The sequence below is a fragment of the Ictalurus furcatus genome, chromosome 28, assembly GCF_023375685.1.
Source record: "Ictalurus furcatus strain D&B chromosome 28, Billie_1.0, whole genome shotgun sequence".
Lineage (NCBI taxonomy): Eukaryota > Metazoa > Chordata > Actinopteri > Siluriformes > Ictaluridae > Ictalurus > Ictalurus furcatus.
Genome location: NC_071282.1, coordinates 16,296,548 through 16,309,570, shown reverse-complemented (window position 1 = coordinate 16,309,570; position 13,023 = coordinate 16,296,548). Strand labels below are relative to the sequence as shown.

The 13,023-nt window shown below is 38.6% G+C and overlaps 1 protein-coding gene across 2 annotated transcripts in view; it reads right to left on the bottom strand.

Annotated features, from left to right (window-relative positions):
* tek (TEK tyrosine kinase, endothelial) overlaps nucleotides 1–8,789 on the bottom strand; it is a 28,599-nt gene extending 19,810 nt beyond the window's left edge. For both annotated transcript variants that reach the window (XM_053617952.1, XM_053617951.1), the window contains exon 1: nucleotides 7,441–8,789. In XM_053617952.1, the coding sequence (XP_053473927.1) occupies nucleotides 7,441–7,537 (97 nt within the window). In that variant the 5' untranslated portion in view covers nucleotides 7,538–8,789. The remainder of the gene's footprint in view (nucleotides 1–7,440) is intronic.
* Between the last annotated feature and the right edge of the window lie 4,234 nt (nucleotides 8,790–13,023).

The window sequence follows — 13,023 nt, the reverse complement described above, 5'->3', positions numbered from 1 at the left end:
GCATATCGAGTATGGTTTGTTGAGTCTGGATTATTGAGTATTGCATATTGAGTATGGATTATTGAGTATGGCTTGTTGAGTATTTTTTGTTGAGTATAGCTTATTGACTATGGCTTTATGAGTATCGCTTATTTGGTATGGCTTAATTATAATTGCTAATTGAGTGAGTATGGATTCTTTAGTATCACATATTGAGTATTTCTTATTGATGATGGCTTACTGAATATGTATGACTTATGAGTAAGGAGTATAGCATTTTGAGTAAGGTTCATTGCGTATGGTTCACTAAGTATGGCTTAAAAACTATGACTTCTTCAGTGCGACACTTCTTCAGTATAGCTCAGTCACTCAGTGTGGCTTATTCAGTATGGCTTACTGAGTATGTTTTATTGAGTAAGGCTTATACAGTAAGGCTCAGTGAGTATGGCTTATAAAGTCCAGCCTATGGAGTTTGGTTCATTATGTACAGCTTATTGAATGTGTTTCACAGAGTATGTTTTCTTTAGTAGGGATTATTGAGTAGGGCTTATTGAGAAAGCTTCATTGAGTAAGGCTTATAGAGTATGGCTACCAGAGGATGGCTTATTCAGTAATATTCATTGAGTATTGCTTATTGAGTAAGGTTCATTGAGAAGGCCTCATAGAGTATTGCTTATAGTGTATGGCTTATAGAGTACGGCTCAATTAATATGGCTACTTTAGTATGGTGCATTGAGTATAGGAGTATAGTTTATTGATTCTGACTTGATTAATTGATTGCTTGGTTAATAGTAAAGGCAGTTTTTGTCTCCACTTTGGATGTGAAAATTACAAAAAATCAGACATGGGTCAAACGGATAACTCTAGACTTCCTGCTTGATACCCTGGCCGCCACGTGACTGCAAGAACAGCAAGTCAGTAAGTTTGTGATTTGCAACTAAACGTCAAAATAAGACTTATAGTTTCTTTTAATCAGTTTGCACAGGCTCTGAAGAGTTTTGGAAAGTTACTAGTGTGCAAAGAGGGAAACCTCGCCCAGCTATTGTTGTGGCAGGAATAGTCTAGTGCAAAAGATCTATGCAAAGGGGTGTGGGGGTTTAACTTTAACACACACACACACACACACACACACACATTATGTAGGCTTTGTGTCTATTTAATGTCTAGTGGACAATAGATACATAAACGCTGTTAGTTAATGGGAAATTAGAGTGTCTCTCTGACTCCTAATTGTTCCTGAAGCCGGCCAAACTTCCCCTAGACTTTTAACAACCTGCCTAAGTGTTAAGAGCTGTCAAGCTGCATAATCCTCTCCTGTTGTTTTAGAGTGCTGCAATCATAATGAAACGAAAAGGAGATCCAGATAAATACACCACGTGGCGTCACGCTCTTGGCCCCATCTCGAGATCTGTGTTTCATATTTGAACAGGCATGCAAGTCAGCGCACAAATACTAGAGTTAACGTGCGCGCATGCCTTTTTGCTTGACCAGCTGTCAGAAACAGATGTTTGAGTTTTTTTGTAATCAACATTCCACAAGAGGTTACGGCGCATCTGTGAGGAGTTACAACTGGATCTGTGACAATTCTAATGAGGGAGTTGCTGATTAGATAAAGACAAAGTTCAACAGGATAACTGCTAATCAAATAACATACGGATGATAAATGAAACATAAATAAATATTGCGGAAAGGAAAAATACAAAGGTCATTCTGTTATTATTAGATTAAAAACATATTTTTTTCACTTGTAGGACACTTATGAATAGTTATTATTAGAGCAAAGGCAAAGGCAGGTTTTTTTGTATTTATTTAAAATTAGTTAAAGATTCACAAATGCATTTGGTTAATAGATAGATCTCATTAAATGAAAATCTCCCTTTTTCCCCAAAATGTTCCCTATTTCTTCTATGTTTTTAAAAAATTTTTTATTATTGGTATGTTCATCTGATATGCAATTTTTTAAAAATCAACATCATATTTTCATACGTTCCTATATAAACAGGCTAAATGTAAACAACCATAAATGAACCCTAAATGAAAGGGTATTGTCTCTGTGTACTGTTTCATGGGCAATGGTTCCTGTTCTTGTTTCTCATGTATTCTCTTAAATTCCCGGGTTTATTATGTTGTTATTTGCCTTGAAGCATATTATTTAGCAACATCTATGAATTATTCAGTAATCACAGAGAAACTAATGGGAAAGATGAATGTGAGGAATGGAATGTAGGGATCCTTCAACACCTCAGAGGAGCTGAAGGTGTTAATTATTCCCACCTGTCACTTGTTACTCCTGCATAGTTCCTTGTGTTGGTGTATTATGTATGTTATGTGTAAGAACTGCATTGTCAAGCCATAGTTTCTGGTTCCTGGTTGCTAGCATGTAGAATTTTCTGGTTCTGACACTTTGCTAATGTTCAGTTTTGATCCGTCTGGATTTGGGCCTCAGCTATGAACTTTGATTACAATTGTTGGATTTGTCTTTAACAAACAGGTTTTTGAAAATGTCTCCCTAACTTTAACTCCCACACTGGCGTATTACAAGTAGCTACTAGAATCAAAAAATTAACTACGATGAGAATGAAGCAGGGAAATATATAGTAGATATGTTTTAGCCCCAAACTAAAGTAAAGGCTTCAAGCAACATATTCACAACCATTTTATATACGTAATAACCAGTGATTTGAGGATTTGGACCACTAGTTACTATCACTGCAATTGTGACCAATTCTGACTATATGTTTCTGTAGAATGGGGCATTTTTCAGATTCAGTCCTTCTGCTTTTCCTGGTGGGGGTCGTGGTGGCACCAGGCTGAGAAGCCCAGCCCAGACTTCTCTAGCTCCAGTCCCAGGTTCCAGCTCCTCCTCTGTGATGATCAGACATTCCCAAGCGAACTGTGAGATATAATCTCTCCAGCAGGTCCTGGATCCGCCCCGGTGACTCTGTTTATTTGGACGACCACCTTGTAAGGTGTCCAAACCACTTAAACTCGCTCCTTTCAGGGGCAGTGGATGTAATATCAGGTTGTTGTCCTCACCCTATCAAGGAGAGCACGCCCAGCAACACTGCAGAGGAACCTCGTTTCTGCAGCCAGGCCCTATTCTTTTGGTCACTACCCACACCTCTTGACCATCGATGAGGATAAGGACGTAGACTGACTAGTAAACAAAAAGCTTCATCCACAAATCAACCTCCTGATTCATCTTTTACTTATTCAGAAGTAAAAAGGAACTGACATTTGAAATAAAATGGGCTTTCATTTGGCGTGTATAAGTGTTTTCCATTCAAAATGTTACTTTGACACTCCTGGTTTCAATATATGGCCCTCATATTTGGAATATATTCCTATTCATTTCCATATGAAACAACACGGAAAACATGTATGATTCCTTAAAATAAATAATTTGACAACACATCACACATATTCTACCTCATTTCCACAGCTAAGGTATGAAAGAAAGAACGACAGCCTTCTTTACTTTATGTTCAAAGTTATAGGTGCAGTAAAAAATCTAGTTTGTTATAAATAATGAAGTGGTTAATTAAGCTAAGGCTATGCTACTGAGTCCAGTCCAAACCTTTCCGAAGTGTCTCAAACAAAGCTGTTGGAATGAAGAACGGCTTTATTTCTTATCTTTCGTTCCAAGGAGTAAAGCACTGGCTTGATATTGTTGTTGCTGGAGTGATTAGTGGGTGTTTGGGGAGGGTACACGAACACACGGTTACTGACTCAGAGGCACTACTATGCACATGTGCTCATTTCTATGGTATATAAATGGTTTTGGCCCGGCAGTCGCACGTCTCTAACAATGACCCATGAAGCTGTGTGTTTGGTACACTCTAAATTTACATTAGACTATTGTTTTAAAGGTCAGCTGGACTGTAAATCTGCATTGTCGGGAATGAAGGAGACTGTAGGGAGTATGGTGGTTTATCATGGCAGTAATGAAGAAATGGGTGCTTTGATTGTTCTAGAATAATATTTCTAAACGCTGGGCCACAGAATCTGAGACGTTTTATGCTGCAAATGGTCGTAAATTCAGTATATTTGGAATGAAAAATTAAACCAGGTACATATAAACCATATATATATAATTTTTTTAAAAGCTACACTGCCAGAACTGTGCAACGACTTTATACATACTGTGTATTGAAGATAATTTGGTGTAATATGTGTTTTAGTTTTGAAATTTTGAAATAGTTCAAATGATAAATCTTTCCCTTTGTAAAAGGGGTGTCACACAGGGCTGTAAACCTGACCAATCAGCAGTCTTGATTAAAAAACATACAGCACAGGTGCACACTGTAAGTCTAACCATTGGTCTTTTCTTTCTTTCTTTCTTTCTTTTGTTCTTAAAATAGCACGATGTATGAATTTTGATTCTGTTTAATTATTACTAAAATTAAAATGTGACAAGCGGTTGCTAGACGCCCACACGACCAACTACAAGCGTGAACGTAGGCTGTGGGAAGGGTAGATGTGCGCCAAACGACATCAATTTGAAAATCTCTGACACAATACATATTACAGATTTTAAAAAATAGAAGTGTGTCAGACGGGATATATATTTCTGGCAGTCCTGGGAGTTGAACTTTCAACCTTTTCACTGGATAAACAGCTGAGCGACCCTGGGATTAATTTCAGGACTAATTTCACAGTTTTACAAATATATTTCTACTTATAGTAATTAATCTCTACGTGTGGTCCAATTGCGCTAGTGACAATTGATGAAACGCAAAATGGGATTTACCAAAATGATCATTTGACTAATTGCTATTTAAGGATTCATTTCTAATCTCATAGTGTTTGACAAACATGTTTCTGTGCTATTATTGGCCCAAAATGGAGTAAAGAGCTGACATTATGAAACAGAGGTGTGTGGTCATGAAGAAAAATGCTAAATGAAATGGGTGAGAGAGCATGGAGAAAGAGAGTTAGAAAGATAGAGATGAAGATGTAGGTTTGAATCATGAGAGAGGAAACAGTGAAAGCGCAGTAGTTCATAGAAGGTCTTTAATTCTCCATTCATCTCATTGAGACAGCGACTCATTAAATAATCAGTTATGCTTTGCCTAGCTGCTAGTTATTGTCTAAAAGTCATGGGAAATGATCGCAAATGATCAACACATGTTGTTTTTGGTGCTTATCGCTATGTCCAATCGCTGAGGAATTACGGGTTATCTGTCTTGAAATTTGCGACAGCCATGTAGAACTGATGGTAGCTAATTTAATCCTTCACTTACACATTAAGGGTTTTTAGCAAGGATTGTATGGGAAAAATAGTTACTCAGTGAACGAGCAATATAGGGAAGCTAGCGTTGGATCTTACGTAAGAAATCTGGAAATAACGACAAAAGAGCTAACAAACGACGAAACAACAACAACACAGCTCAATATAGCAATTAGAAACACTTAGAAACGTTTCATGTCTTTCAGTTATTTACATATTGAGATGTATTTATTGTCCCAGTGGGACCGTTTGCTAAACATTAACTTGTAGGTAGCTAGATGTGGTTAGGAAAGCCAAGAGAAATGTCCAACTGCTATACAAAACAATTTCCCATTGCAAAAACACTTATAATACGCTGCTATATGGATGGAGTGATCTCAAATGAAATATGAATATGTTAATGATGAGAGTTTCATTAATTATACAGTATATAAACAAGTACTTTACAATTGGCCACAATTTCAGAGGTGGATATGACCGGCGTTAGGAGACAGCGTCTTTGAGGAGTTTCGACCGGATTTGAACTGATTACTGTATATTGGACGGAGTTGGTGATAATATGGAGATAAGACATCCAAAAGCTGGTGGAAAGGGAACATGAAAAGACTGGATATTTGTTTTATTACCAACATGTAGCGCAATCTAATCAATCATTTCTTTTCAACTAACGTGAAAGTCATGGTGACAGCCTTTGTATTAAATCACGGGTTCCTGAACTAGGGGTCATTATTTACAAATGGAGTCATGTTTTGTTTTACTCATTTAGCTTGCAAATTAATATTAAAAACCTCGCTCTTTGAAGATGGATTTTGTGTGCTGCTGTTTTGAAAGGTCACTGGGAGTTGCAAGGGTGTACCCCATTATTTTAAGTCTTTTCCGCTATCCTGACTAGCGTAGTTAAGCACTAAAAATGGAGGAATTTCTCCGTCCATCTACCTTCACTTGTTCCTTGAAAACACTGAATCACTCTGATTCAGTGGAACAAGAGAATTAAAAAAAACAAAAAAAAAAAACGAAAATATGCCATGGCATTTATTAAATATGAATTTTAGTTTGACTAAATTGGTTATTCCCCTAGGCCTGTGTATACATTCATAGTTCATTCCCCCTGGTATAATATCAGAACCCGTTACTATTGGCTTTCTTATTGTATGAGTAGCTCAGGAGCACAGATAGCAATGAATAAATAAATAAATAAAGCTACGGGGTTTTTAATTGGACGTTGCATGAACAGAATAAACAAACCTGTAATTTTTTTTAATAACAAAGAAAAAATGGTTTCTAGCAGAGGTGCTCACTAGTATAGACCTACATCTCTTTATTAGCTACTGATCCTACATGGCTCTCTCAGATTTCAAGACATTTAATTTCCCCTGACTTTTAGACAATAACTAGCAACACAGCAGTGTGATACAAATTTAAAATGAACAGACTCTGACTCAGTCCTGAGTAAAGTGGCCAAGACACAATTTCATCTCTAAAACATGTGGCTTAGGTGATTCCAGCTGCTTTTTAGAAAAGGCCATGGATTTCCAACTCCATCAATCTGACTGCAGTAAACATCTGTTCTTATTATATACAGTGGCACAGGGTTACGGATATGAATTCTCTCAATGGTCTGACAGAAAACTCTGACAGCACAGCACAAACAATCAGCAGTCCCAAGGCTGATCCCTGAAGGATGCCAACGTGTTAATCACTGGTTAATTCATGTCAGTGTGACCCATAGCTGGTGAATATAAACCAGCTCTGACTACACTAATAAACCGTTTTCCCGACTAAGCATTCACTGAAGGCTTCACTACTTCATGCAGACTATAAAGTTGGATTCAATGCAAGATGAATAGAAGATGTTACTAGCGCAACTGTGTTCGACGTCCCCATACTGTATCTATTTCCATCACCTGATTTGGTCTTTAATACTCCATACCCTTTTTTTTTTTTTTTCTTCTGTAGACGTCAACACGGATCTTATTTACTAATTGTACAATTAAACTAAGTAAACATGCCCTGTCCTATATATGTCCGTCCTTCCATAAACAGACCTCTTCTGTAGTCTTCCTAGACTACACAGAAGTCACTCATACATAAACTAAATAACTCAAACCAGACAAAACAACACAAGTCAAAAGAAGTAACCTGAGGAAAACCATGAGCGAGTCACCCAGAGCTTAGAAGCTTAAATAGATACAGGAGAAAATTGGTAGAATTAAAGAAAGTATTTAACTGACCTGTAAGTAAGCAGCCCAGCAGACAGACAGTGAGCGAGACAGGCAGGTGAGGCATATTTGCCCGGCTGAGGGGCATGAACAAGTAGCGCGTCCACATCCACAGAGTTTCAGAGCTCAGAGACCCCGGGAGAAGCAAAAAGAATCACAGACATCCCTCCTCTACGACTGAAGCACTAGAACTCTCCCTTTCTCTGACTGCTCTGTCCAGGCACAGGGAGTAGAAGTTCCTTTTTCCTGTTTCCTCTCTCTCTCTCTCTCTCTCTCTCGCTCTCTCTCTCTCTCTCTCTCTCTCTCTCTCTCGCCAGTGAAGATGGGAAAGGCGACAGGCCAAACAATTGCTTGTAATGAGGTGCAGCTCCTGCTTCGACCCTGAAGGGAGTGGTCCCCATGTTGACCTTACCATAGAGGAGGGAACAGAGAGAGAGTGAGAACGAGAGAGACACAGAGAGACATAACAATGAAGCAATGTCATCAAACATGATAGAGGTGTGGCAGATATCACATAGACTGACTTTAAACTTTACTTTTCATTACAAAAAAAAATAAATAAAAGATATGATGTGAAAGGAATTTTTTGTTTCATTAGTGTCATAACTCGTTGGTTTTCAAAGTGGGGTTACTCATGAATCTCTGAAGCAGAGCCAGGGGGTCTGTGGCTTTAAAAAAAAAAAAAACTATTTGGTTAAAGTCGTGGAACTCACAACACACTTTATCAAAGTCTTAACATGTAGGGGTCCAAGCACCAATGTCAACTCAGGCCTAATGTTTTCTATCGGTGGAAAGTTCAGGAATAGAAAGCTCTATGGCTGTCCAAAACAATAATTATTTGAAATAAATCTATATTGAGGGGGTCTGTGGAATGTATTTTACAGCTACAGGGTGTCCCTGGATACAAAACATTTGAGAAACCGTCATATGTCAGAAACGTCATGCGCTGTATGACATATGAAACGTCATAGCTCCGTTGCAGAACTAAAGAAATAAACTTCAGTTGGTAAATCTGAGATTTACACAATTTCCACTCCCCTCAAATCTAACGGATCTAACTGACAGGATATTTTTGTTATCTGTTTCTTATCATTGCTCAGGAGGTACAAGGAAACTCTAATACGTAATGAAAGTCTATCTCGCCCGAATCCTTTTCAGTAAATACATTCCCAAATTTGCTTCAGTCGAAACTGATACGTTTTGTCCATGTTTACAGATGAGAGTGGAAACATCAGGGAGTGTGTGTAACTCCACTGAAGAATTGGATTCAGATTGAGGAAGATATTTAAGGAAAGGATTTTGAATAAGATTATTCATTACTAATGATCTCCATTAGCCTCAGATCACCCGTGAAAAGATAAAGAAGCAAACATCAGACACCAAACACCTTGTCTGATGAGCTTTATTTGGGATAAGGGAAGGAAAAATTGACTTCTTTTGCCTAATCATTCATTTAAAACCCTGAACTTACATACAAGAAGAAGCTTTTTAAGCCATACATAAATCGTCACCATGCTTCACTGTTCTCCCCATGAAAAGTTGTGTTTCAATGGTAACATTCATCACACTTCAGAGACTAGTAGCAGACTACCTACATAACACACACACACACACACATTTTCTACAGCTGGCTTCAAGACTCCCTTCTATTTTCCCATGTGTCCTCGTAACTTCACATTTGTGCGAGTTTGAGTTAGTCACTACAGGCCTGAAGAATTTCACTGACAGCACATGTCTTAGTGTTATTGTTTTTATGACTTGGGCTAACATTATTTTTCAAATGACTTTATGTACATCTGGTTAGCAAGCCTAAAATGAAAACTCAGTAAATTTATTCAGCTTTACAGCAAACTCAGCTCTTCACAAATACGACCTAGTAAGTATGATTGCAAGTATTATACTTGTAATACGTTACTGTCTCTATAGTAACAACCGACGTGGGGATTTGTAATGTAGACGCTCCTCATAAATGGACTTTAAAGTTGACATGGTGAAGTTTTCTTTACGGACATGGTTATTTAACACGTCTGCAGTGCTTTGTAACAGTCAGAGGAAACTTCCGGACCGAGGACGTGGGATTTTTGCCTCGTTAACGTCAAAAAAAGTGAAAAAACAGAGGCAAGGTGATGGAATGACTGCTTGTAGCTTCTCTAATGTAAGTAAGAACGTAAAACTAGCTATTTCAAGCACCATACACGACATTAAATAAATAAAATGTACAACGAATTGTTCTTTAATGAATAAAAAAAAAACATAGTTATGACAAACTGATGTGGTATAAGAGGAATAAAGCACCGTGTTAAGTGTCTCACATTTACTTATGTGGTTTCTGACATTGTATGACATCATATGACACACGCCATCTTGAAACCACCAGCAGCTCAAAGTTTGAAGGTAGGATTGTACATTAGATGTGATTTGATTACAATTTGGTTGTATATTCTGCTATTTTATTAAACTATTGAGTTACAAATGGTATTACTGAGTAAAACAATGTGTTTTGAGAGAAGTATGGGATGATTTATATGCAAAACAGGAGGCTGTAACCTTCTATGTCTTGTAGCTCAAGTGGCTTCAAGATGGCCGCTTCAATCGTTGGAAGTGATGCGACATCATTTCGTCCATTTGATAGAAAACAGTGTCATACGGTGTGAAAAACCACATTACTCAGAATTGAAACAGGTCCTGAGAGATTGAAAGGGGAAAATTCTGTACATTGAGTGTTATCAGTGGGTTTGGATGTAACAAACAAAAGCATATTTTATTACAAACACGTTATGCAATGGTGCGTTCCAAATCCCAGTGAACATTAATCATACTGCTCTTTTCCTAGTGAGTACAGGTGTGCAGATTCTTTCTCCTCTAAATATTTTAAGAAGACGTTCCTTTGAGAAGCTAGAAAATACCGTCCAAAAAACAATGCAGGACAAGGATTAGCATCTGAGTAGCAATTGATGGTGGGGTGAAAAAGTCAGCTCACACTTGCGCTATTGATCTAGACATCTGTGTTTTGTGCGTGTGCAAATGTGCAAACATTTGCAGGCCACATTCTATTTTATTCCTGGCTTAATTACTCACCAACCGCACACACAGTGTCTCAGAGTCTGAGTGCATTAGAGCTTCAATGACCTTGAAATCCTTCATGTGTGCAAATCCTCCAACACTGGACATCCTCGCCCAAACAGAACTCAAACGGAAATGTCCGGAAACGTCAGACTAATCTGAGCAATCCCCAAATTTAGACTTCATACCAGAAAATGCCTGATCAGAGGCATGAGCTAAAATATGTTGTGTTTATTTGAAGCAGTGATTTGATTTGCAGTGTGAGGAGGGCAGCGCGAGTGCAGTGAGAAACATTAGGATGTATTTACATTCATGATCAGCCCTGGTTGGAAAAATATTCTCATGGACCTTTGACTCGGGAGCGGAACAGGTTTAAGGAACTGGTGTTTAGACAGCGGTCTGTGTTTCTTCCTTTCTGTGTGTGTGTGTGTGTGTCTGTGTTAGAGAGACAGACAGAGAGAGAGAGAGAGAGAGAGAGAGAGAGAGAGAGAGAGAGAGAGAGAGAGTATAAGCTTATATATGGGAGAACGAGAGAATGATAGGGAATGGGGAGTGGGGGAGAAACAGAAAGAGAGAGAGAGTATAAGCTTATATATGGGAAAACGAGAGAATGATAGGGAATGGGGAACGACAGAGAGAGAGAGAGAGAGAGAGAGAGAGAGAGAGAGAGTATAAGCTTATATATGGGAGAACGAGAGAATGATAGGGAATGGGGAGTGGGGGAGAAACAGAAAGAGAGAGAGAGTATAAGCTTATATATGGGAAAACGAGAGAATGATAGGGAATGGGGAACGACAGAGAGAGAGAGAGAGAGAGAGAGAGAGAGAATAAGCTTATGTATGAGAGAAAGAGAGAATGATAGGGAATGGGAGAGAGGGAGTATAAGCTTGTATATGGGAGAAAGAGAGAATGATAGGGAATGGGGAGAGAGAGAGGGAGAGAGAGAGAGTATAAGCTTGTATATGGGAGAAAGAGAGAATGATAGGGAATAGGGAGAGAGAGGGAGAGAGAGTGAGAGAGAGAGTATAAGCTTGTATATGGGAGAAAGAGAGAATGATAGGGAATGGGGAGAGAGAGAGAGGGAGAGAGAGCGAGAGAGAGAGTATAAGCTTGTATATGGGAGAAAGAGAGAATGATAGGGAATAGGGAGAGAGAGAGGGAGAGAGAGCGAGAGAGAGAGTATAAGCTTGTATATGGGAGAAAGAGAGAATGATAGGGAATGGGGAGAGAGAGAGGGAGAGAGAGAGAGTATAAGCTTGTATATGGGAGAAAGAGAGAATGATAGGGAATGGGAGAGAGAGAGAGAGAGAGAGAGAGAGAGAGATAATTGCAGTTATTACAGCAGCTGTGGCAGCATTAACAGTGCTAACATACTTTTCTCATGGATGGTTTCCATGTTACTGCAGACAGAAAATCTTTAAATGATGTTATGTTGATGAGATAAGAGATGAGATTTGGCTCAAATTCTGTCACGATTGCTTATTTTAGATTGAGTCTACACTAAAGTCTACACTGAAGCTGGGGTGGAGTCAGAGAACACATAAGGAGATAAGGAGAGCCTCCTCAGGGCGGTGCGGAGGTCAAGGCCCTCTCTTCGTTGCTTATGGTGTGGAGGGAACAGTAAGTCACTCAGCATTGAACAGGGTGGAGTTCCTCTCTGCTGCCTCCATCATACCCAGTGAGGGCTCTGAGCCAGAAGCACAGCTAAAGAGCGTACGGCTGAACCTTCACTTTCAGAGTACATAATTCACCAGATCTCACTGTGTACACAGTTAAAAATGTGTGTTTGGCAGAGAAAGAGAGTGAGGGTGTGTCCAAAATCAAGAACTAAACACCACACTAAAGACATTTGCCATCAAACAGGATGCACTTTTTTTTTTTTGTTCAATGTACACACAATAATCAATTCTTATTTTCTTAATACATTATAAGTTTGAACACAAAACACATAGCTTTGTACTGTATGGTAGATACTCTACATACATAGAATTTTCTATACGTCTGCATAGACCTTTGCTGTTTTGATGCATCTGGGCCATCGTTGATGGAACAATGAATTTTGACTTGAATGGCCAAGTCGAAGTCCTGACCTTAATCCAATACTAATGTTGTGGAAGGACCTGAAACAAGCAGTTCATGTGAGGAAACCCACCAACATCCCAGAGTTGAAGCTGTTCTGTACTGAGGCTCAAATTCCTCCAAGCCGATGTGCAGGACTGATCAACAGTCACCGGAAACATTGAGTTGCAGTTGTTACTGTACAAGAGGGTCACTTTCCTCAATAGATAAGTATACGTTATATACAATATTTTTGTCTCATTTGTTTAATAAGTGTCTCTTTATCTACATTGAGCATTTGTGTGAAAATCTACTGAAGTTTTAGGTCATATTTATTCAGAAATATAGAACTTTCCACACGGAGGCTTCACAAATATAGTCCAAGCACCACTGAACACCATCTAAGCCTAAATAAAATATCAACGAATGCTGTTATTTAACAAAGAAAAACATACAGTATAATCATCAATATGG